Source organism: Coregonus clupeaformis, chromosome 2 (assembly GCF_020615455.1).
Source record: "Coregonus clupeaformis isolate EN_2021a chromosome 2, ASM2061545v1, whole genome shotgun sequence".
NCBI classification, from domain to species: domain Eukaryota; kingdom Metazoa; phylum Chordata; class Actinopteri; order Salmoniformes; family Salmonidae; genus Coregonus; species Coregonus clupeaformis.
This window is the reverse complement of record NC_059193.1, coordinates 25377032-25403167: the sequence shown is the minus strand read 5'-3', so window position 1 is coordinate 25403167 and position 26136 is coordinate 25377032. Positions and strand designations below refer to the sequence as shown.

The window sequence follows — 26136 nt, the reverse complement described above, 5'->3', positions numbered from 1 at the left end:
CAGAAGTCACATAATTAGTTAAATAAAGTCCACCTGTGTGCAATCTAAGTGTCACATGATCTGTCACATGATCTCAGTGTATATACAGTTGAAGTCTGAAGTTTACATACACCTTAGCCAAATACATTTCAACTCAGTTTTTCACAATTCCTGACATTTAATCCTAGAAAATAGTCCCTGTCTTAGGTCAGTTAGGATCACCACTTTATTTTAAGAATGTAAAATGTCAGAATAATAGTAGAGAGAATGATTTATTTTAGCTTTTATTTATTTCATCACATTCCCAGTGGATCAGGAGTTTACATACACTCAATTAGTATTTGGTATCATTGCCTTTAAATTGTTAAACTTGGGTCAAACGTTTCGGGTAGCCTTCCACAAGCTTCCAACAATAAGTTGGGTGAATTCTGGCCCATTCCTCCTGACAAAGCTGGTGTAACTGAGTCAGGTTTGTAGGCCTCCTTGCTCGCACACGCTTTTTCAGTTCTGCCCACAAATGTTCTATAGGATTGAGGTCAGGGCTTTGTGATGGCCACTCCAATACCTTGACTTTGTTGTCCTTAAGCCATTTTGCTACAACTTCGGAAGTATGCTTGGGGTCATTGTCCATTTGGAAGACCCATTTGCGACCAAGCTTTAACTTCCTGACTGATGTCTTGAGATGTTGCTTCAATATATCCACATAATTTTCCTTTCTCATGATGCCATCTATTTTGTGAAGTGCACCTTACCTTCCTGCAGCAAAGCACCCCCACAGCATGATGCTGCCACCCCCGTGCTTCACGGTTGGGATGGTGTTCTTCGGCTTGCAAGCAACTCCCTTTTTCCTCCAAACATAACGATGGTCATTACGGCCAAACAGTTCTATTGTTGTTTCATCAGACTAGAGGACATTTCTCCAAAAAGTACGATCTTTGTCCCCATGTGCAGTTTCAAACTGTAGTCTGGGTTTTTTATGGCGGTTTTGGAGCAGTGACTTCTTCCTTGCTGAGCGGCCTTTCAGGTTATGTCGATATAGGACTCGTTTTACTGTGGATATAGATACTTTTGTACCTGTTTCCTCCAGCATCTTCACAAGGTCCATTGCTGTTGTTCTGGGATTGATTTGCACTTTTCGCACCAAAGTACGTTCATCTCTAGGAGAGAGAACGCGTCTCCTTCCTGAGCAGTATGACGGCTGCGTGGTCCCATGGCATTTATACTTGCGTACTATTGTTTGTACAGATGAACGTGGTACCTTCAGGCATTTGGAAATTGCTCCCAAGGATGAACCAGACTTGTGGAGGTCTACAATTGTTTTTCGGAGGTCTTGGCTGATTTCTTTTGATTTTCCTATGATGTCAAGCAAAGAGACACTGAGTTTGAAGGTAGGCCTTGAAATACATCCACAGGTACACCTCCAATTGACTCAAATGATGTCATCAGAAGCTTCTAAAGCCATGACATCATTTTCCTGAATTTTCCAAGCTGTTTAAAGGCACAGTCAACTTAGTGTATGTAAACTTCTGACCCACTGGAATTGTGACAAAGTGAATTATAAGTGAAATAATCTGTCTGTAAACAATATTTGGAAAAATTACTTGTGTCATGCACAAAATAGATGTCCTAACCAACTTGCCAAAACTATAGTTTGTTAACAAGAAATGTGTGGAGTGGTTGAAAAACTAGTTTTAATGACTCCAACCTAAGTGTATGTAAACTTCCGACTTCAACTGTACACCTGTTCTGAAAGGCCCCAGAGTCTGCAACACCACTAAGCAAGGGGCACCACCAAGCAAGCGTTACCATGAAGACCAAGGAACTCTCCAAACAGGTCAGGGACAAAGTTGTGGAGAAGTACAGATCAGGGTTGGGTTATAAAAAAATATCAGAAACTTTGAACATCCCACGGAGCACCATTAAATCCATTATAAAAAAATGGCACCACAACAAACCTGCCAAGAGAGGGCCACCCACCAAAACTCACGGACCAGGCAAGGAGGGCTTTAATCAAAGAGGCAACAAAGAGACCAAAGATAACCCTGAAGGAGCTGCAAAGCTCCACAGCGGAGATTGGAGTATCTGTCCATAGGACCTCTTTAAGCCGTACACTCCACAGAGCTGGGCTTTACGGAAGAGTGGCCAGAAAGAAAGCCATTGCTTAAAGAAAAAAATAAGCAAACACGTTTGGTGTTCGCCAAAAGGCATGTGGGAGACTCCCCAAACATATGGAAGAAGGTACTGCCAAGAGCTGTCATTACATTTTACATTACATTTACATTTTAGTCATTTAGCAGACGCTCTTAACCAGAGCGACTTACAGTTAGAGAGTGCATACATTTACATTCTGCCCCCCTGTGGGAATCGAACCCATAACCCTGGCGTTGCAAGCGCCATGCTCTACCAACTGAGTTACACGGGGCATCAAGGCAAAGGGTGGCTATTTGAGGAATCTCAAATATAAAATATGTTTTGATTTGTTTAACACTTTTTGGGTTACTACATTATTCAATATGTGTTATTTTCTAGTTTTGATGTCTTCACTATTATTCTACAATGTAAAAAATAGTAAAAATAAAGAAAAACCCTTGAATGAGTAGGTGTGTCCAAACTTTTGTCTGGTACTGTATATACCATTTTTATATTCATTATTCTTTCATTGAGATTTATCAGGGGGTGCTGCACCACTCCTACTTCCCAGAGTGCAGCTGTGCTCAGGGCACTCCTATGCAAAGGGATTGAGTCATTTGGGGGCAAACAGTACACATTTTGCTAGATAAGGGTGCCACTCAATTTCATTGATATCACACGACTGGCACTGCTCATGCCATGATGGCAGGCAGTGGGCCTACTGAGGAGGGCAGAAGCATATTCCTTCAGCCAACAGTCACTGTGATGTCTCATAGTGGCTACATTGTGTGGAGAGAGAGAGAGAGAGAGTAATATACTGCACATGGGCAAATCTCGAGACAGAAAGAGACAGGCACAGACATGCAATAATCACATACATGAAGTCCTTCACGTTCACACACACACACACACACACACACACACACACACATTACACAAAGGGCCATGGCTCAGACTGTTCTGAGGTCAGCAGATATTTTTACCAAACAGGGCTTTCAGTGCTAAGGAGTGATGGGCTTGGTAGAGGGAAAGTGTTGGAGGAAATTCCACACATCTAGACTCATGTGTCGTGATTTATTTACCTGATTTATCATTTGGGATGTTTCAAGACGCTTCTTTTGCCTAGCATCAATGTGCAGCAAAGCTAATGTGGGTGCAACATCTTTGTGATATTCTGTTGTGAACTGGGACAGATAATGAATGTGTATAGCACAACATCTGCACAGACAGACTACTTTTTCTATGAAAGACACCTCTTACCAATTGGAGTATGTTTATCAGGGATTGACAGGTTTAACTGAAGAGGTTTGTTATGGGGTCTCTAGGCTGCGTTTAGACAGGGCAGCCCAATTTAGATGATTTTTTCACTAATTGGTCTTTTGACCAATCGGATTAGCTCTGAAAAATATCTGATGTGAAAAGACCTGATGTGATTGGTCAAAAGACGAATTAGTGGAAGGAATATCAGAATTAGGATGCCTGCCTACCGAATGGCACAGCGGTCTAAGGTACTGCATCGATCCCAGACTGTGTCACAGCCGGGCGTGATCGGGAGTCCCATAGGGTGGCTCACAATTGGCCCAGCGTTGTCCGGGTTAGGGGAGGGTTTGTCCAGGGGGCTTTCCTTGGCTCATCACGCTCTAGTGACTCCTTGTGGCGGGCCGAGCCACATAAATTACTGTGTAGGCCAGGGGAGGACCATCCTCCTCAGTGAATTTCATAAAAATAGTGAAAGATTATTAAAGTTATCCTTTTTAGATAAAACTATATTAAATATATTCACATGTAAATAATTGATAAAAACACAGTTTTGCAATAGAGGTCTACAGTAGCCTCAGCAGCACTCTGTAGGGTAGCACCATGGTGTAGCCGGAGGACAGCTAGCTTCTGTCCTCCTCTGGGTACATTGACTTCAATACAACACCTAGGAGGCTCATGGTTCTCACCCCCTTCCAAATACTTACCCTGTAATTATGAAAACTTCCGGAGGAAGTCCTCTAACCTATCAGAGCTCTTGCAGCACGAACTGACATGCTGTCCACCCAATCGAAGGAGCAGTAAATGTATCTAGTACTGAAAGCATAAGCTACAGCTAGACAGCACTGCAGTGCATAAAATGTGGTGAGTAGTTGACTCAAAGAGAGAGAAAGATAATAGTTGAACAGTTTTGAACAAATTAATTTCTTCCAAAATTAAGGAGAAGTGATAGAGAGAGAGATAGCTATACTTGGGTGTATTTTCACTTAGCTAGTGAATGCAGCTAGCTAGTTTAGCCTACTCAAACACCCGACTCAAACAGAGAGGGATGCTATGTTAGCTAGCTGGCTATGGCGATCCAACACTGGAACTCTTTCAAGTCAAGGTAAGCTTTTGGTTTTATTAATTTATTGCCACCAGGGCCTGCCGGTGTAACTGCTAAACTGCTTGCTGACTGTACACTGTACTGCATGATTGTAGAGGGTTTACTAACGCGTTAGTTCTAGTAGCTACTGTATGTTGACTATGATGTGACAACGATGTAGGTTGTGTAGCGGTTAGCGGTTATGATATGAAGGTTTGGCTTAGAAAGTTTTTTTTCGCTTGGTCACAGACAGCTGTTGTGTTGTGCACTGAAGTCCACAAGCGAAGGGAAAAGGTGAGAGGACAGCTCGTAGATAGTATTATATATACAATGTGTAAAGTGATCATGCTGTTTTTATGTGGCTGCTATGAAAGTGAACTGTGTGACCAGGGGTGTATACATTCCGTCGATTCTGTTGAAAAGGTTTCTTAAACGGAAGCAAACGGAACGAAACAGGGATGAACATACCTGAATTTGTCCAATAGAAACTCTCATTTGCAACTGTTGGACTAATGATTACACCCTAGATCAGTTAGATGCAGGCAAGAGTGTGCAAGGCGGTATTGAATGTGTCATTGTCTGTCACCTTGATTACTCAAAATTCTCTCAAACTGTGCACCTACGTTGTAAACTTTCATTCATAGGCTAGATTGTAGCAACCTCATGATGGGTATAGGGAACATTTTAGTATCATGTAGTAGCCTAAACCTATCGATGTTACATTGAACTGGGTGAATGGAATATGAATGACAGTCATCCAATATGCTGTTATCATCCTCCCTCATCTTAAACGGCACCAACCGCCACTGGTGTAGGCTATGTGTAGGTGAAGGTTCAAGTTCAGGATGAACTGCAGGATGCGTGATGGGGCTTCAAAATGATCCATTCTTCACATAACTCATAGGAAAGCAGTTTGTTAAACCCTGTCTGCCATGTTTCTTCACACACACAGAGGTAAATGATATTGACAGGTTAAAATACAACCAGGTGGAGGGAGGTGAAGATTTACAGGTAACTGATCTGTAGTGTGTGTGTGTAAAGCTTTTTCCATATACTGCAGTCTCTCCTCGTCCTCTTGGCAGATCCAGCCCGGCCCACAGAATTTAGCTCACATTACACACACATCATTACACTGAACAAACTCCACCTGGTAAAAATAGAACCTCCGGGGGAGGGCCTTTTCCCCAATGTCCCCGTTACCTTCACACACAGGCCAGCCTGTGGACAAGGACAACACCCTCACACAGGGGAAGTACAGGGGCACAAGTCAGTGAACAAGGGAACAACAACAAAGCAGTGCCAAAGGTCACCACACAATCCTGTTAGTCCTCTACAGAGAAGAGAATCCAATCTACTAGAGGTACAAACCACCTCTGTCCATGAGCTGTACTGTAACTGAAGTCCAACAAACTGTCACTACAGTTGGAAATGAATCAACACTGATGAGAAACTAGCCCTTTCTTCTTCATTGTATTTGTATTTCAATCCAATAGAAATGAAAGGACAGAGGAGAATGTGTAGAGGATATGGTTTCATGGGCACTGTTTATCACCTCGTCAGTCTTCTGTAGCATTTGGACCATGGTGGGGATGCAGCGCCACTCGTCTTCATCATTTAATTGTCCAATCTGCCCATCTGGCTTCTCTTACAGGATTCCTCCCCCAATAGAGGTTTGCATTTATTTTTTTATCACTCGACTTCAAAAAGCTGCGAGCAACCATACAGAACTGTACCTTGATAGTTTCCCTGGGTATTTTCTAATCAATTCAGTGTCACAAAATGTATAATAAAGCTATAGTTCATTCATTTCACTGAAGGAACGCTTGGTTCAGCATTTCTCCAAACACACCCAGATGTGGCATGTACTTACAAATATCTCCTCTACATATGATCACTATGGATAAGAACGATCCCCCCAGGGTTTAAAAATAGCACATTAATCCCTGCATGGCTACGTTATGACTACTGCTGGATTACAGCAGCAACCATCCCATCAACAACTCTCAATAGACCTAAAGCTACCCTATGCGTTTTAATATTGCCCATGTATTATGACGGTGTTGTCTCCATATATTGTATATTTAACAATGCATAATATTTCCCCATGTAGGCTACTATGTTATTTAAGATGCAGTTATACGTCCCCGTATGCCAGTAAGGGGGCAGTACAGGAGAGGTACTCACGCTGTAGTGTGTTCTCTAGCTGAGAGCCAGCCTGCAGAAGGCTGTGGTAGCACTCCATTTCTCCCCCTGGCTCCTGCTCCTGTTCCGTCTCCTCCTGCAGTGAAGCTGGGCCCATTCCCTTCCCCCTTATCCACCTCCACAGGACTAGACAGAACACTAGCAGGCCTGGTAGTGGGTAATGGCTGGTGTCAAGGTCTCACATCCTCCTGACTATCCTACGGTCCTATCCCCAGTCCGACTCCACTTCCAGGGGGTAGAGAGGAAGCTTCAGCCCACTTTCCCCTGTAGGTCCAGCGATCCAGTCGGGAGGCTCCCAGGGGCTGTATCCGGATCCTGAGTCACCTTGAGCCGCATAGAGCGCATCCACAGAACAACCCAGTACTGCACAGAGGAGGAAGAAGTGTGCAGTCCACACAGAAAAATCGATGGTAGGTTTTCCGGCTGCTGTGGCCAAGACAGAGTCCTGATGCAACGATGCACTTTTCCCTCACACACTCACTAATATCCTGAGTCCAGTGGGGGAGTATCCAGTTCTAAACTGCAGCCACAAACCCCTTAATGAACACCAGTCTGCCACTTCAAAACAAACACTGCACCCTCCATCTGGCGTCTCTTCCTCTTTTTCCTCTATACCCTCCCCTTATCCCACCCTCTTGCCCTCTCCCTCAGTCTGAATTTTAGTGCGTCAGCTCTGCCGCTGCTGAGGCACAGTGGATCCCATCCTGACACACTGCCAACTCCCTCCCAACTTTTAAGACTCCTCCTCCTTTCCTCTGTCTTAGTGGTCACTTTATTCCTGTAGCAGATTGTGGGCTGATTCCGCACAGTGCTGCCTGGCTGACCTATCGCATACAGCACTGCTGGGCTATCTGACACGAGTGTTAATGCTTCCTCCTACTCAATATACTGGGACACACACACAGAAACGTGTGCTACACATTTGTGTCAATAGAGCCATTGTAAACAGCACATTATTCTCCCGTCTTTTTCTAAGCCAACAAATTGTTCTGCCAATGCAATTGCACACACATTAACACACAACGGACACATTCAAACGAAGGAACATGAATGCGTGTCATTGTACATAATGACAGAGCTTCACTCATCTCCACTCCCCCGATTACTCTGCCTACGTCTCCCCTCAACCGACCAGGACTCAGGCACACGTATCCACAGAGAGAGTAGAGTAACAGAAGGATATGCACATACATTAATACACTCACACACGGAGTGTTGGGTGGTGCTGTGGTGGCAGGTTGAGTGGCGGGCTGTGGGCCACTCGGTCAGCAGTACGTCTGAACTCTGCTGTGGAGCTCTGGCCTTCAGCAGCACAGTTGATCCAGTTAAGCCTCTCAGCCACCTCATTACCGCAGAGCATCTGCTTGGTGTGGCCAGGCGTACACACACACACACAATGTCCAAAGGCGGCTGGTGGTGACTTAATTGGGGAGGATGGGCTCATTGTAATTGCTGGAATGGAATAAACGGTATCAAATACATCAAACACGTGGTTTTCCTGAGTTTGATACCATTTCATTCACTCCATCCCAGCAATTATTATGAGCCGTCCTCCTACCACCAGCCTCCTGTGTCACACACACACACACACACACAACATGCGTGCAGTTCTGCAAAGCCCATACTAACAGACCATGTTAAGCATAAGCTTAGTATGCTTGCTGATACACACAAGTTCCCTCAAACATACCACAAATTCATAAATAAAAACAGAAGACATTCTTCATAACATTCTGATTTATTTCAGAAAAACTGTGTTGAACAGACTGGTCTTAAAGTGCTACATTCAGGTCGGAGGTTCAGAGTGCCGAGGCTGGAGCCTGAGGGGCCTGATGTGGGGTGGTCCTGGCGCCGGGGTGAGGTGCCCATTTTGTGCCCGTCAACCCACAGAACCCCACCCCAGCGGTCACCCGTGGACAGGGCCATTCTCCACATTCATCCAGCCGCTCTTGCTTTTTTTTGGACGTTTCGATTATTCTTACAAAAGTGGCTGGAAAAAGGGTTGCATTTAAAAAACAATCATTTTCTTTCTTTTTTTGGTCAGGCAAAACATGAGAATTCAATAAATTTAGTAAGCTTTTGAAAAATGCATCTGTAATGCAGCCCCCCCCTCCCCATACAGTAAGTCCTCCTCCTACCCCCTGACCTAGGACACAGCCCAGGCAGGTGAGAGTCCAGCAGTGTCTTCAGGCTGGTCTGAGCACAGCCTATACTCAGCCTCCTGATAGCTTTAGTGTTTCAAAAGGAAACGTTACAAAGAGTTCCCCGTGATATAGCCATCTGGTGTACACAATCCTCTGGAAACTCCAGACCCTTGAAGTCAAGAAAAATATATACATTTCTCCTCCACAAGCTGGTATAGCATGTGATATATGAAAGTATGGTAAATCACATTTGGCATAGAAGCCGTGTCTGGAATTCTGACAAGTGTGACAGAGGGGAGGGGCACCAGGTTGCACATGCTCAGTATCATGTCACAGGTCATGTACAGCCATCATGTAGCTGTTACAGTATCTCCAACCACTAAGGAGCTGGAATGAAGCCCATCTGGACTATAGCTACTCAACTTAGGAACTATAGCCATCATTATCAAATATTTGATAGTTATGGCATTTTTTAAAGGACAAGACATACCCCTGTGCCAAAACTAAAAGAGGCTCCATTCCAAGCCTAGATATGGCTTAACTGACCTCTAACCAGTGCTCTGTAATCTGACCTGCGACCAGAACGGTGGAGGGAGAGGATATGGTGAAGGTGTAAGGTAGGATATACCTGCAGGTGTGTGAGATACATATGATATGGGTTGGCACAGGGGCACACATCTTGTCTGAAGTAACACAGGCATACTGAAATTGCACAAAGCTGATAATTCTCTACAATAAAAAATGATGTATGTAATAAAAATATACGATTTGTGAGTAAAATTACTCAGAACAATAAATATGTCAAATACATTCTTACACGTTCCAAAAATCGTCCCATAGTATCTAAAAGTGACTCAAATCATGGCATGTAGAAATGGAATGTATGAAGCACTAACGCTAGAAGTCAGTAAGAAACCCATCTCAGATATGGTAAATGGATATGGTTGTTGATGAAAGGTAAGCAGGTGGGTAGAAAGCCTCACAGTCGCATTAACTGACAAGAGAAAGTCTGGAGTTGGGATCTTTACCCACCCAACGTCAGCCCATCTTTGACAAACACTAACTGGTAATGGGACATAGATACCTCATTTTAGACTTTTAGTGCATGTGCGCATTTGTGAATGCGTAGGTGTGTGCGCATTATGCATGTGTGTTTCGGCATATGACAAATGTGCCTTTGTGCCCACATGCCCAAAGGAAAATCCACAGAACTTTAGAGGACAGGTCATGACAACCACGTGCTAATCTACAAGGTAGCTACAGGTATTCCTGTTAAAAGCTGTACGTGTCTTAATGTAACAAAAAGGTTGCTTTTTAGGCCATCGTTCCAATCCAGAACAGCTGTGCTGCTGGGTAACAGATGCATGACAAACGCGCACACACAAACAACTTGCTCACACTCTCAGCAACATATTTTGCAATCATTTGGAGGGTGCTGGGCATGACACTTGCATCTCCCCAGCTCAGACACATTTTTTGGCTTCAAGCATTAGGCATTCAAACAGGTTAAGATCTATAACTACATCACATGTAATAATTTTCTCAATCCAATTGGGATTTTCTTATATTATCACCGGCCTTCGAAGACTCATGTCCGGCCTTCTGCTTGGAAGATACATGTCATGCTCCAAACACAGAACCAGGTAGAAATGTTGGCAAGCACAACTCATTACCAGTCATTTTGATTAAATCACATACACACTTTTTGGGAAAATGGAGACTTAACCCAGTAGGGGGCTGTGCCTCTAAACCCTCCCTTTAACCAGTAGGGGGCTGTGCCTCTAAACCCTCCCTTAACCCAGTAGGGGGCTGTGCCTCTTAACCCACCCTTAACCCAGTAGGGGGCTGTGTCTCCAAACCCTCCCTTCAACCAGTAGGGAGCTGTGCCTCTAAACCCTCCCTTAACCCAGTAGGGGGCTGTGCCTCTAAACCCTCCCTTAACCCAGTAGGGGGCTGTGCCTCTAAACCCACCCTTAACCCAGTAGGGGGCTGTGCCTCTAAACCCACCCTTAACCCAGTAGGGGGCTGTGCCTCTAAACCCTCCCTTTAACCAGTAGGGGGCTGTGCCTCTAAACCCTCCCTTTAACCAGTAGGGGGCTGTGCCTCTAAACCCTCCCTTTAACCAGTAAGGGGCTGTGCCTCTAAACCCTCCCTTTAACCAGTAGGGGGCTGTGCCTCTTAACCCTCCCTTAACCCAGTAGGGGGCTGTGCCTCTAAACCCTCCCTTAACCCAGTAGGGGGCTGTGCCTCTAAACCCTCCCTTAACCCAGTAGGGGGCTGTGCCTCTAAACCCTCCCTTAACCCAGTAGGGGGCTGTGCCTCTAAACCCTCCCTTAACCCAGTAGGGGGCTGTGCCTCTAAACCCTCCCTTTAACCAGTAGGGAGCTGTGCCTCTAAACCCACCCTTAACCCAGTAGGGGGCTGTGCCTCTAAACCCTCCCTTAACCCAGTAGGGGGCTGTGCCTCTAAACCCTCCCTTAACCCAGTAGGGGGCTGTGCCTCTAAACCCTCCCTTTAACCAGTAGGGGGCTGTGCCTCTTAACCCTCCCTTTAACCAGTAGGGGGCTGTGCCTCTAAACCCTCCCTTTACCCAGTAGGGGGCTGTGCCTCTTAACCCTCCCTTAACCCAGTAGGGGGCTGTGCCTCTTAACCCACCCTTTAACCAGTAGGGGGCTGTGCCTCTTAACCCTCCCTTTAACCAGTAGGGGGCTGTGCCTCTAAACCCTCCCTTAACCCAGTAGGGGGCTGTGCCTCTTAACCCTCCCTTCTCAGTATCCAATGCACTTTTTTTCCCTCAAGATATTCAGTAACCTGTGTGCAGTGTAGTCTGCACTGAGCGAACATGCTCTCTTTTGCCCTGGACTTGACTGGAATCATGTAACTTATAAACTATGATTTGGACCTGGAACTGTAGAATCTTTGCTTCAGAAAGTTAAGTAACATTTATATAGATATATTTTTTAACAAACCTTGACCTAAACACACAAGAAATAACAAGTGGAATGTGGCATTCATGGAGCCTCCTTTGTTTCATGCAGATGAATCATTCTGGGACAGTGGAGGTGTTGCTGCATGTTACAACACAGCAGATCTTAGTAGTACTACTGACAAGGCAGCCTTGTACGCATTCATTTACATTTGTTAAGCAAGAATTCAAGAAAGGAAAGAAAAATAAACAGCGGAAACTCATGCCTCCTGTCTGAACAGTGCAGTAAAAACATGGTAAAAATGGCCTGTGCTGCGTGGGCCGGTGGTGCAGTTCTCTGCAGACATGCAGAGGGAAACAGGAAGAGGGGAAGGACGGAGAGAGCAGGGGGACAGTGGAGTCCACCCCTGGCTCTTCTAGCGATTTCGATTTTCTTTTTAGATCAGGCAAAAGTGCAGGCAGTCAACCTGACTGCCATGGGGGCCTGAAAGACACTGGCCGCAGTGTAGTTGCTCCTCCTTTCTGCCCTTCACTCCTGCCCGATCAGGTGCTTGTAGGACAAGGGCGTGATGGCAGCGATCTGGAAAGGACAAACACACAGAGACAGAAGTCAGTCAACTTTATAGACAGAACCCTGCTCCTGCCAAATGCCAACCACTGGAAGGTCCCAACACAGAGCAGCACCATGACACAGACACCATTAAATGTTGACCCCCAAAATCAGATGGAATTGACCACATACCCCCAAATACAATTGATTGGACACACCTCCCCTGAAAACAGAGATCAGCTGAAATCAAATCATAGAATGTCTACTGCTCTGACTTCATGTGATCATCCCAATGATTCTAGAAGTCTATGAAACCCAAGAAGACCATGAGGCGAGAGCCAAGGATTTAGACATGTGAGATTAGCCCTTGTTTTACCTGAATGTTTTTAGGAGGGAGTCCTCTGAAGGCTGGGAAGAATAGAGAAGCAGGTTAAATACAGGTGATGGATGTGAGCATAAAGCCTGGTGTTAACCCAGCCTTTACAATAAATAGAACCAGGGCTCTAAATTAGCATTGTACATTGGTAGCACTGGTGCTCCCAATTTAAAAAAGTTAGGAGCAGCACATAAAATTTAGGAGCACCAGAAAATGTAATTTAAAAATAGATTGAGATACAGCCTTTATTGGGCCTTTATGAATTCTAGGTACTTTTGAAGCACATTTTGTACCCTAGAAAGTAATATCTAACACTGTTAAGACATTTGTTTATTATAAAAGCTGAAATGTTGACAGAAATACCTGTCATTGAAATTACAAAGTAATTTGTGGACTATTAGTTTTCTACATTGTGTAAAAAGCGCTGTTTCCTATTTGAGATGCATTACATTAAATGCCGGTACCCCGTCTCTTTAATAATTTCAAGATGTGCGTGACGTGCAAATCAGTCATTCATTACTATGATGATCACTGATCTCTTGAAAAAGCTCTCCCTTTACCATTATTTCTGTGCCATCAAATGTTTAGATATACTGGTAAGGTTACCAGGTTGTTAGCTAGCTAGCTACCTAATGAGGTAACATGATTGAACAAGGTGTTACCGCCCCGCGACGTGGTTTATTAATGTAAAATGCGTCCCACCAATGGAGATGCATCCAGCTGCAGCTGGAAAAAAACGTAGCGCCGGTAATACGGTCACAAGTTTCGAACGGTTTGGGCTACAGACAAGCAGTTCTCTGTAGTAATGGTGCAACCACCACGGTCAGGAATCTGCACTCGCTTTTTTATCTAGGGCACTCGGAAACAGCGAAGGGGCGGCAGGTAGCCTAGCGGTTCGAGCTGTATAATCGGCCGTTCTGCCCTTGAGCAAGGCAGTTAACCCCCACAACAACTGCTCCCCGGGCGCCAATGACGTGGACGTCGATTAAGGCAGCCCCCCGCACCTCTCTGATTCAGATGAGTTGGGTTAAATGCTGAAGACACATTTCGGTTGAATGCATTCAGTTGTGTAACTGACTAGGTATCCCCTTTCCTTTAATCATTACAACAATTATAATCCGCTGATATTTTTGTAGTCGCTCTGGTGCTCCCAAATTAAAATGTCAGGTCGCACAGCAAAATATTTGGGAGCATATTGGACCAAAATGGTCGCACTTTAGAGCCCTGAATGGAACCCAACCACATTCACCCCAGGCAACGGTCAGTTCATTTTGACATAGTAAGAGCAACATTCTATCTGACAAAGGAAAAGCTTAACATAAAATGCAGTACCTGCAAATGGAAAACACAAGATGCCAGTGACACAAGCAGTACATTGCACATGCAACTGGGGGAGGGGGGGAATACCACAACCACCACATAAATGACAACGCCATAAGGGGAGAATTAAAAAGGCAGATTATGAGGTCTGCAATATTTCATTACGAATAAAGAGGCAAAAGAAACAGAACAGACTTACTCCCATTCACACACACACACACACACACTGATGAGACCGATTAATCCCCATTCCACAACGGACTCGATACTTAGTCAAAAGGGTAACTAGAAATCATTAAAGACCACATGCAAGGCCACAATGAGCTGGTCATCTACTGGGAGGCTGAAAGGAGCATTCACTGTCCTGGCTTATTGCATCATATTGGAAAAGGCTCCCCCTTCTGACACCAATTTATACATTCGGCAAGTGAAATGTTTATCTAAATCTTTGTCCATAAGAATGTATGTACATATTTCACAAGCAAAAATATGAAGCAGCCATTATGACAAACACACTTTTCAGCCAACCAATAAGAGCTTAGCACACAGGAAGTATGGGTTACGGTCGCCGTTAGAGGGCTGAACCAAGTTCTTAAAAGAGGAGCTTACATATTGAAGGCACGGAAAGCAGGATTTGGAGTAGAATACTGGATTCTAGTTACAGTTAAAGAGAAATGGGCCCCGGCAGATCTAGACTGCTAAAGGGTTTCTTTTGGGGGGTATTTGATTGTTTTAACTTAGGGGCAGAGTTGGGGTTAGTACCTGTTCATAGGATAGTATTGGACTCGTCTGAAAAGGTTTGCATGAGCAGGGGCCTGGCTGTAGACCGGGGAGACTGGGTTTCCCCCTCGCCCGACAGAACCACCAGCTTCTTCTGAAAGGGTGAGGCAAGAGACACTAATGGCACCTCGTGCTGACAGACAGACACTTACACACTTGAGACAGAAGGTGGACAATGTAATGTAGTTTAAACACACACTCTCCTTGGTGAATTCGCTCTCCTCTACCCAGGAGGGTCAATGTTTTAGAAAGCTCTCATTGTACTTAATGTTGTGTTATTTAAAGTAAACACAAAGCCATCTTAACGGACTAATACACATTATTGGTACAGCCATCCAAATACTTCAAATATCCTTTGAGGCATTTGGTGACTTTCACTATAAAAGGTATGATTAAAAACAGACACATTCAGAGCAACACACAACCACCCAGAAATATCTGTAGTGGCCCACTGCAGTTGTGGTGGGGTCCAGGGTATGGGGTTGGCTGGAGTCTGGGGCACGCTGGCATGCAGGTTAACCTCATGTGTTTGCGTGCTGCATTCACCTGGACAGGCATGCAGAGACTGTAGACACAGTGGCAGCACAGGCAGGTAAGACACAATGACTGATGCACTCAGACATACTGAAGAAGACATAGGACCAACGCTGCAGCAACAAACCAAAAACCACAATTGCTGGGGAAGTGACAGATGGCTGGGCATTGGGCAACCCAGCATTTACATAAGCATTCTCAAATTATCCTGACATAACAAAAATGTACCACCCAGTCTAGAAGGTGGTAGAACCTTCAAAAGGTAGCGTCTCTTTAACCTCACCATGAACTGAACAAGGAACCTCTAGAATGGTCAATCAAGGGAGGGTGGATGCTGGATGTTAAAGGAAGAAGGACAAGCAGTACAGGACAGATAGGAGGAGAGGAGAGAGAAGGTAAAGGGAGGAGAGGAGCGGTAAAAGGAGGAGGAGCGGTAAAAGGAGGAGAGTGGGGTAAAAGGAGGAGTGAAGAGGAGACGCGGTAAAGGGAAAAAGCAGGCAGAGAGAGACCTCAGTCACTCCAGGAGAAGCTGTGAGTACTGGCGGTCTGCGACAGCATGAAGATAGTGGACGTCCCCGACGAAGGAAGCCGTTGCTTGATCTGCAGCAAAGCAGGCAGGACAGAAAGGGAGAAACAGAAGAGGCAATAAGAAGAAGTGAGAGAGGGAGAGCGAGACTGTAGAGAATGTATTAATACAGAGAAGTATAGTTAAAGAGACAGCATTTAGTTAGGGTGGGGCATAGTGATATTTAGGGGCGGCAGGTAGCCTCGAGCGTTGGGCCATTAACCAAAAGGTTGCTGGTTCGAATACCGGAGCCGGTATGGTGAAAACTCTTGTCGCTGTGCCATTAAACAAGGCACTTAACCCTAATTGCTCCAGGGGCGCTGTGGGTGTCTCAAGGGGAGTTGGGATATGCAAGAAACGTACAACTGTGTAACAGGGCAAATATAATCACCCCCCAAAAGAATAATATATTAACCCTCCAGATTAGTCCATCAGAATGCCAGATGGTGAAGAGTTCATCACTGCAGAAAACGTATTTCCACTGCTCCAGAGTCCAATGGCGGCGAGCTTTACACCACTCCAGGCGACGCTTGGCATTGCGCATGGCCATGGAAACCCATTTCATGAAGCTCCCGATGAACAGTTCTTGTGCCGAGGTTGCTTCCAGAGGCAGTTTGGAACTGGGTAGTGAGTGTTGCAAACGAAGACAGATGATTTTTACGCGCTACGTGCTTCAGCACTCGGTGGTCCCGTTCTGTGTGCTTGTGTGGCCTACCACTTCACAGCTGAGCTGTTGTTGCTCCTAAACGTTTCTACTTCACAATAACAGCACTTACAGTTGACCGGGACAGCTCTAGCAGGGCTGAAATTATTTAATCATTTCGATGTCTTCACTATTATTCTACAATGTAGAAAATAGTAAATATAAAGAAAAACCCTTGAATTAGTAGGTGTTCTAAAGTTTTTGACCGTTTTCGTAAGTTTACATATACCTTAGCCAAATACATTTAAACTTAGTAAAAAATCCCTGTCTTAGGTCAGTTAGGATTACCACTTTATTTTAATAATGTGAAATGTCAGAATAATAGTAGAGAGAATGATTTATTTCAGCTTTTATTTATTTCATCACATTCCCAGTGGGTCAGAAGTTTACATACACTCAATTAATATTTGGTAGCATTGCCTTTAAATTGTTTAACTTGGGTCAAACGTTTCAGGTAGCCTTCCAGAAGCATCCCACAATAACTTGGGTGAATTTTGGCCCATTCCTCCTGACAGAGCTGGTGTAACTGAGTCAGGTTTTTAGGCCTCCTTGCTCGCACACGCTTTTTCAGTTCTGCCCACAAATGTTCTATAGGATTGAGGTCAGGGCTTTGTGACGGCCACTCCAATACCTTGACTTTGTTGTCCTTAAGCCATTTTGCCACAACTTTGGAAGTATGTTTGGGGTCATTGTCCATTTGGAAGACCCATTTGAGACCAAGCTTTCACTTCCTGACTGATGTCTTGAGATGTTGCTTCAATATATCCACATAATTTTCCTTCCTCATGATGCCATCTATTTTGTGAAGTGCACCAGTCCCTCCTGCAGCAAAGCACCCCCACAGCATGATGCTGCCACCCCCGTGCTTCATGGTTGGGATGGTGTTCTTCATCTTGCAAGCGTCCCCTTTTTCCTCCAAACATAACGATGGTCATTATGGTTTTGGAGCAGTGGCTTCTTCCTTGCTGAGCGGCTTTTCAGGTTATGTCGATATAGGACTCGTTTTACTGTTGATATAGATATTTTTGTACCCGTTTCCTCCAGCATCTTCACAAGGTCCTTTGCTGCTGTTCTGGGATTGATTTGCACTTTTCGCACGTTCATCTCTAAGAGACAGAACACGTCTCCTTCCTGAGCGGTATGACGGCTGCGTGGTCCCATGGTGTTTATACTTGCGTACTATTGTTTGTACAGATGAACGTGGTACCTTCAGGCATTTGGAAATTGCTCCCAAGGATGAACCAGACTTGTGGAGGTCTACAATTGTTTTTCTAAGGTCTTGGCTGATTTCTTTTGATTTTCCCATGATGTCAAGCAAAGAGGCACTGAGTTTGAAGGTAGGCCTTGAAATACATCCACAGGTACACCTCCAATTGACTCAAATTATGTCAATTAGCCTATCAGAAGCTTCTAAAGCCATGACATAATTTTCTGGAATTTTCCAAGCTGTTTAAAAGGCACAGTCAACTTAGTGTATGTAAACTTCTGACACACTGGAATTGTGATACAGTGAATTATAAGTGAAATAATCTGTCTTTAAACAATTGTTGGAAAAATTACTTGTGTCATGCACAAAGTAGATGTCCTAACCGACTTGCCAAAACTATAGTTTGTTAACAAGAAATGTGGAGTGAAAAACAAGTTTTAATGACTCTAACCTAAGTGTATGTAAACTTCCGACGTCAACTGTATATATACACACACACTACCAGTCAAACATTTGGACACACCTACTCATTCAAGGGTTTTTCTTAATTTGTAAAAAAATTTTACATTGTAGAATAATAGTGAAGACATCAAAACTATGAAATAGCACATATGGAATCATGCAGTAACCAAAAAAAGTGTTAAACAAATCAAAATATATTTTATATTTGAGATTCTTCAAATATCCACCCTTTGCCTTGATGACAGCTTTGTACACTCTTGGCATTCTCTCAACCAGCTTCATGAGGTAGTCACATAGAATGCAGTTCAATTAACAGGTGTGCCTTCTTAAAATTTAATTTGTGGAATTTCTTTCCTTCTTAATGCATTTGAGCCAATCAGTTGTGTTGTGACAAGGTCCATATTATGGCAAGATCATCTCAAATAAGCAAAGAGAAACGACAGTCCATTATTACTTTAAGACATTTCGGTCAGTCTATACGGAACAATTCAATAACTTTTAAAGTTTCTTCAAGTGCAGTCGCAAAAACCATCAAGCGCTATGATGAAACTGGCTCTCATGAGGACCGCCACAGGAATGGAAAACCCAGAGTTACCTCTGCTGCAGAGGATAAGTTCATTAGAGTTACCAACCTCAGAAATTGCAGCCAAAATAAATGCTTCACAGAGTTCAAGTCACAGACACATCTCAACATCAACTGTTCAGAGGGGACTGTGTGAATCAGGCCTTCATGGTCGAATTGCTGCAAAGAAACCACTACTAAAGGACACCAATAAGAAGAAGAGACCTGCTTGGCCCAAGAAAAACGAGCAATGGACATTAGACCGGTGGAAATGTGTCCTTTAGTCTGGAGTCCAAATTTGAGATTTTTGGTTTCAGCCGCCGAGTCTTTGTGAGACGCGGTGCAGGTGAACGGATGATCTCCGCATGTGTAGTTCCCACCATAAAGCATGGAGGAGGAGGTGTTATGGTGTGGAGGTGCTTTGCTGGTGACACTGTCTGTGATTTATTTAGAATTCAAGGCACACTTAACCAGCACGGCTACCACAGCATTCTGCAGCGATACGCGATCCCATCTGTTTTGGGCTTAGTGGGACTATCATTTGTTTTTCAACAGGACAATGTCCCAACACACCTCCAGGCTGTGTAAGGGCTATTTTACCAAGAAGGAGAGTGATGGAGTGCTGCATCAGATGACCTGGCCTCCACAATCACCCAACCTCAACCCAATTGAGATGGTTTGGGATGAGTCGGACCGCAGAGTGAAGGAAAAGCAGCATATGTGGGAATTCCTTCAAGACTGTTGGAAAAGCATTCCAGGTGAAGCTGGATGAGAGAATGCCAAGAGTGTGCAAAGCTGTCATCAAGGTAAAGGGTGGCTATTTTAAGAATCTCAAATATATTTTGATTTGTTTAACACTTTTTTGGTTACTACATGATTCCATATGTGTTATTTCCTAGTTTTGATGTCTTCACTATTATTCTACAATTTAGATAAAGAAAAACCCTTGAATGAGTAGGTGTGTTCAAACTTTTGACTGGTACTGTATACATACACACACACACACTCACCAGCCAGTTAATTACGTACACCACCCCGTTGACGAAAATGGTTCCCTCCTACAGACAGTGAGTCACACGGCCATGGCTTGCTATATAAAGCAGGCAGACAGGCATCCAGTTACTGTTCGATTTAACGTTTGAATGGGGAAAATGAGTGACCTAAGCAACTTTGAGTGTGGCATGATCTGTGCCAAGCGCGCCGGATCCAGTACCTCAGAAACGGCCACCCTCCTGGGCTTTTTACGCACGACAGTGTCTAGTGCAGGGGTCTCCAACAGCTACCAGTAGATCGCAGCCCACCTATGAGTAACTCACCAATCAATTCTGAAAGTACATGCATTTTTTCAAGTGTTCCATCGCAAGCTGTCAAACATAAAGCTCCTGGCTACTATCCAATCAAAGCCACATTGACATTATCCCACCCCTGATTAGCCGCTATTGGTTTAAAAAGTCAAACTTAACACAATATCTGCCAATTAATTTCCAGCAATATTGCCCATCTGTCTGTTTGGTGCGCACGTTTGTCTATCACTCTGTATGTAGCCAGTTAGCGATGCTAATTATAACTGTCTTGTGGGTAGACAAAGACTTTCCCCAAAAACATTCTCAATTAAATGTTAACTGTTAAATGTTAACTGCAATGTAGGCTTACCTGATGATTATTTGTATTAATTGGGTTGCCATTGTTTCGCAAACTGTCTTGACATATGCTTCAGCAGTCAGCCGAACAGCAGAAACATGGTTAGACTAACAGTCCTCTCTTACTAGATGCGCAATTAATGGGGAATTACACTTATAAATCCAAATGTGTTCGTTTTCTTTTCTCCAGACCTCAGAAATGGTCTTCTGATGTGACTTAAGCATTGACATGGACTAAGAACATATATTGTTGTTGTTGTTTCTCTATGAATAATTGTAATATTGATAGTAAAAAAAAAGAAATTCCAAAAACCAGGAAAAATAAAACAGAATTCGGGAAAATACAAAATCATTTTATGGTGCCTGTTGTGCCAAATACTGTTTATTAACCATCATCTTACCAGTTATATTGACAGAAGAACACATCTCTTGTACACTAAGGACCCAGGGAAGAGTTTCTGCCCACAGAGAAGAGAAGAATGAGCCTATTTGAAAGCAAAAAATAATAATTGTTTCATTTGGAGACCCCTGGTCTAGAGTTTACGGAGAATGGTGTGACAAACAAAAAGCATCCAGTCAGCGGCAGTCCTGTGGGCGAAAACAGCTAATTGACGAGAGGTCGAAGGAAAATGGCAAGTATCGTGCAAGCTAACAGGCGGGCCACAAACAGACAAATAACAGCACAGTACAACAGTGGTGTGCAGAACGGCATCTTGGAACGCACAACTCGTTGATCCTAGTCACGGATGGGCTATTGCAGCGACCACACCGGGTTCCACTACTATCAGCTCAAAACAAGAAGCAGCAGCTCCAGTGGGCATGTGATCACCAATACTGGACAATTGAGCAGAAAAACATTGCCTGGTCCAACGAATCACGGTTCCTGTTACGTCATGCTGATGGTAGAGTCTGGATTTGGCGTAAGCAGCATGAGTCCATGGACCCATCCTGGCTGGTGTCAACGGTACAGGATGGTGGTGGTGTACCGCCGTCCAATCTGCAGCAACTGTGTGATGCCATCGCGTCAGCATGGACCAACATTCCTGTGGAACTTTTCCGACTTGTAGAATCCATGCCCCGAAGAACTCAGGCTGTTCTGGAGGCAAAGGGGGGTCCGACCCAGTACTAGATTGGTGTACCTAATAAACTGATCAGTGAGTGTATATAGAGAGAGTTGGACCAATGCGGTTTCTGTCTGAAGCGCCTCTTTCTCCTCTATAGCCGTTGCTAAGTGAACGTTGACATCACAGTACAGACTTGGATACACATTATGTTGAATGCTAATCAATAAAAACATCTTAAATTCACTGCTCTGTTTTGCTTGTTTACAGCAGGTCATTTCATAGGGAATTGTCTCTCTCCCATCAACAAAATATATATATAGCTCTGGGGTGGGGTAAGTGTTGGCCTTTGCCGAGACCCTATAGCTTTCAACCACTTTCCTCAATGGTATCAGGTTAGACTCTTGCCTTTAGAAGAGTATTGGTATTGTGGGTTAAATGTAACCTTTCTTGGTCTGAATTAATGTAATATCAAACCAGTTTTTTTTTGTTTACCTGAGAGCAAAAACAACCTAAATATAAATATTGATAAATATTTTATAAAATGTATTTGAACCATAGAAGAGACAGACAATGAGTTCCATTGTGCACAAATAGCTGCCCCACCCAGTGTGTGTGTCTGACACCTTTTAATCTGGTCTCATGAAAATTCTGAAAATCATTATGAGGTTGTCAAACATTTACATTTATCGGCTGTACAAAAAAGAAGCATTTGTAGTGGGATATTTTTGTTGAAAAATCAAAATCGATGGATTTCATATAACCAAATTATGAGTCATCACACCATTCCTAATACTTTGAAGGAAAACTAATTTGCGTTATGGGGAGTTAATTGAGTAACAGACTATACCAGGGGATACTAGCCTCAGAAGGGAGATTGGGGCAAATTTGATTATTCCTCTGATCTCCATCCATATCAACATCACAAATCAGACCGCTATGGAGGAGCTCTTTAATGTATGTTTAGAGCAACGGGCTCCGTCAAGCATGACCAAGACTTCTTGGAGACAAAAGGCTACTTTCAAGGACAAAATATTAATTATAAGTTGAAACAAAGATGGTTATGATCCATAAACAGAAATACAGGTAAACACAGGGACGTCTGAACGTCGCCTCAGTGCACTGACGCATAAAGGACAAGTTATAGCCCGTAGAAATTATGAAGGATATGAACACAGGAAAACTACTATGAAGTGTTTTGAACAGTTGCTTTCTGCTTTAACATTAAAACGATACGGTATCTGTGCATGTGTGGACAGTACCTGTCGTGAGTGGGGCCCGCGGGGCTTGCGGAGGACCAGCAGCAGGATCTCAGGCAGCAGGCTGAGCAGGATGAGGAGGATGATGACCAGCCAGGCCGACACAGAGCTCAGCATGTTGGCAAACACAAAGTAGAGACGCTGCTGCTGAAGGAAAGGCCTTAAGGGAGGGAGAGGGTTTACAACATTCCCATAGGTCAGTCCAAATAAAGCAGGCACATGGTGCTACATGATGTCCTGGCTTTTGCTCCAGCCCACCACTAACATTGATTGATGTTAAGGCTGTCCCCGACAAAGAAAAAATATTTGTCGACCAAGAGTCGTCTGTTCTTTTGGTCGAAATTTTAAAACGTGTATTTTTCCATATATAGACACATCCTATGTGTTTTAATCAAATCAACTATATGCACTGAGCTTGTCTGACGCTTTAAGCAAACTGTTTGATATAATAATTAAGACAAATGACTAGAGGGAGTCCGACTGCAATTTATTTGATTGTGCCGCCTGGCTCAGACTTGCTGCGCTGTCCCAAAAAAAAAAAAAAAAAGACAGCGAGTGACTGACTAGCACCCGTTGTCTCTCTCTCCTCCCTGCTGCAGTGACCACCACAGAACATCAACAGTGTTTATGGCGCTGTCCGTGTTGTTGAAGATGCAACATAATCACAGCCATTTCTGACTGAAAAGTTATGTTACCGAAATCCCTAATTTGTTTAGGAAAAACATTCCCTATTCCCTTAACCCTCACACATGTATGCAGTGCATGCACGTCACCAATAGGACCTACAGCATATTATAACCACATCAATAAATTGGTTATAACAAACTCTGAACAACGTAACACATGTGAAAGCAAAATGGATGCAGAGGACGTAACAAAAACTCGAAACGGGGGAATGTTTACTGGTTGCTCAGGAGGAAAAGGGGAAGTCAGATGTGTAGAACAAATTGGAAAATACTGGAGATCAAGAAAAAGGTAAGGAGTAAACGCTGCGTGCATATTATGTGTGCCTAACAGGTGCTGTTAGATTACAACATAATCAATATAAATGTTCTGACCGTTTGGAATAATGTAAACACTAAATAAATTATAAGCGAGTCTGTTGTAACTTTTTTTGTTTTGTTGTAAAGCCTTTATTACAGCAAAAACTAAAAACAGTCGCATTCATTCGTGAATGCAATTTACAAAATGGAATGGTTTAGGCCTATTTATTGTTTACGTTAATTATTCAATGGTCGCTTTGGTGGCGGCAGGTAGCTTAGTGGTTAAGAGCGTTGTGCCAGTAACCGAAAGGTCGCTGGTTCTAATCCCCGAGCCGACTAGGTGAAAAATCTGTCGATGTGCCCTTGAGCAAGGCACTTAACCCTAATTGCTCCTGTAAGTCGCTCTGGATAAGAGCGTCTGCTAAATGACCAATTATAATTATAATTATATATAAAAATTATTTTAAAACTAAAATGCTTGTTTGCATTTCAAATCATGAATGACTCGTATGCTGTGTGGTGACATGAACAAATCAATTATTGATTGATACAGTAGCCTATATAAGTATTGAAATATAGCCCTAAGTAAGTTACGATATTGACTAAACAAGATGCGCTCTTAGGCCTACAGCTCGATGGCATTTACACAAGGCTGCTATACCAAGCCTACTAATGATTATGACATTACTTATTATTATAATGATGATAATAATAACGAGATCAAGGAAAAAGGAGGGTTATTATTATAATAAATATAATTTCGGACAATTTGGAACACTGTAAAAACTAAATTATAAATAATACCAGAGGTTGGTCTAATGAAAAAAAAGTGTAAAGCCTTTATCACAGTATAGCAAGGAGTAAAAACAGCTGAATTTGTGAAATTGTTTTTCTGACGTGGTTGCGTGAGGCTTGGTGCTCACGGAATCAGTAGGCTATTAAACAAACGCTCAAACAGGCAACAGAAGCAAGATCTGTATTATTTCTGTAGCCCTCTGTAGCTCAATTGGTAGAGCACGGCGCTTGTAACGCCAGGGTAGTGGGTTCGATCCCCGGGACCACCCATACGTAAAAAAATGTATGCACACATGACTAAGTCGCTTTGGATGAAAGCGTCTGCTTAATGGCATATTATTATTATTATATATCTGGATGATTTATAAAGCCTGGCACATTTAACAGTTAGGCTATTGATTATAGACCTAATTAAGTTGGGGGTTCCGCTCTCCTCACTTTTCTTAGACAATTAAGACAAGGGCTGTTTTACTAACTCCGCTGCATTGTTCTCAACACCAATATGCTAGTTAACTTTGCTATTATGCACATAGAAACATGGTCTAAGAAAAGGCGCCAATTCAACAGCGCACTCATGCGTTTCAGAACCACAGAACAGCGACCACGCTCTAACGCTGATAGCGCATTTGTTATAAATTAATATAATTTTTATTTGTGTTGCACCATTGTTCTTAAATAATATAAGCATATACAATTTTAGAAGCACGTTGTAGACTGATGGACTGTGCCATCCCCACGGCCTCCACAATGGATCAGCCTACTCAGACAGGCCTCCACAATGGATCAGTCCACTGAGACATGAGCCAATCAGACAGGTGTGACCGAAATCTTGACCAAACAATTGACTAAATGGGGTCAGCCCTAATTGATGTATGCGTCAGATGATCCAGTACTCACCATATTATCCCACCCCAGAAGAAGCTGAAGAACATGTAGAAGGCCAGCGAGCCCCAGATGACAAAGTGATTGATCCATGTCCAATGGCGCGTGTCCATAGCCAGCTAGAACCACAAAGAGAAGACAAGTGTTAACATTGGTCTAAAAATGTATTTCAATAACATAATTAAGTTATAATTTGCTTAACCTTCAGCGTCACGGTGAAGACGAGGACGGTAAAAACAATCGTTCCGTACGACCAATTCCCAAACACCTGGCCATTATCCTGCAAGGCGGGGTTGCTAAAGAGAAAGCGGACCCCGAAGAAGAACAAGAGGCCCTGGTAGACCCCCAGTAGGGTCCAGTACAGGAAGGGGCCCCAACGCAACATGGCATTCTTTGCTACGTCCCTAAGGAGAGAAAATGAGAGATGGAGAGAAAAGAGGGCAGGAAGGGAGGCCGGGGAGACCGTAAGAATACAAAGACCGAGAATTGAAAGCACTTGCTTGGCTAATCAAACTAGAAGCATAGCCAGTGCATTCTCTACATAGGTGCAGAATGAATAGTGTAGTTCCCCACCCTACCTGTAGAGGGCGGCGTTGTCCATCAGGACCTCCATACAGATGTGCTGCTCCAAGAGGCTGTTGGCCAGGATAGGCATTGAGGTGAAACAGATGTTGTACATCGTCAGATAGGCTGCGTCGTAGAGGGGCTGGGGAGGACGGGAGGGAGGGAGGGGGG

At 43.7% G+C, this 26136-nt stretch overlaps 1 protein-coding gene across 5 annotated transcripts in view; it reads right to left on the bottom strand.

The window, feature by feature from the left end:
• Positions 1 to 8374: 8374 nt before the first annotated feature.
• LOC121532134 (phospholipid-transporting ATPase IG) overlaps positions 8375 to 26136 on the bottom strand; it is an 84000-nt gene continuing 66238 nt past the window's right edge. For 2 of the 5 annotated variants that reach the window (XM_041837854.2, XM_041837892.2), the window contains 7 exons: positions 25980 to 26107; positions 25604 to 25805; positions 25417 to 25520; positions 22745 to 22901; positions 14731 to 14842; positions 12649 to 12680; positions 8375 to 12302 (listed from right to left, as the gene is read on the bottom strand). In XM_041837854.2, the coding sequence (XP_041693788.1) occupies positions 14735 to 14842; positions 22745 to 22901; positions 25417 to 25520; positions 25604 to 25805; positions 25980 to 26107 (699 nt within the window). In that variant the 3' untranslated portion in view covers positions 8375 to 12302; positions 12649 to 12680; positions 14731 to 14734. Of the gene's footprint in view, positions 12303 to 12648; positions 12681 to 14730; positions 14843 to 15791; positions 15883 to 22744; positions 22902 to 25416; positions 25521 to 25603; positions 25806 to 25979; positions 26108 to 26136 lie in introns of those variants that run through there. The other 3 variants (XM_041837863.2, XM_041837874.2, XM_041837885.2) reach the window with 3 other exon arrangements.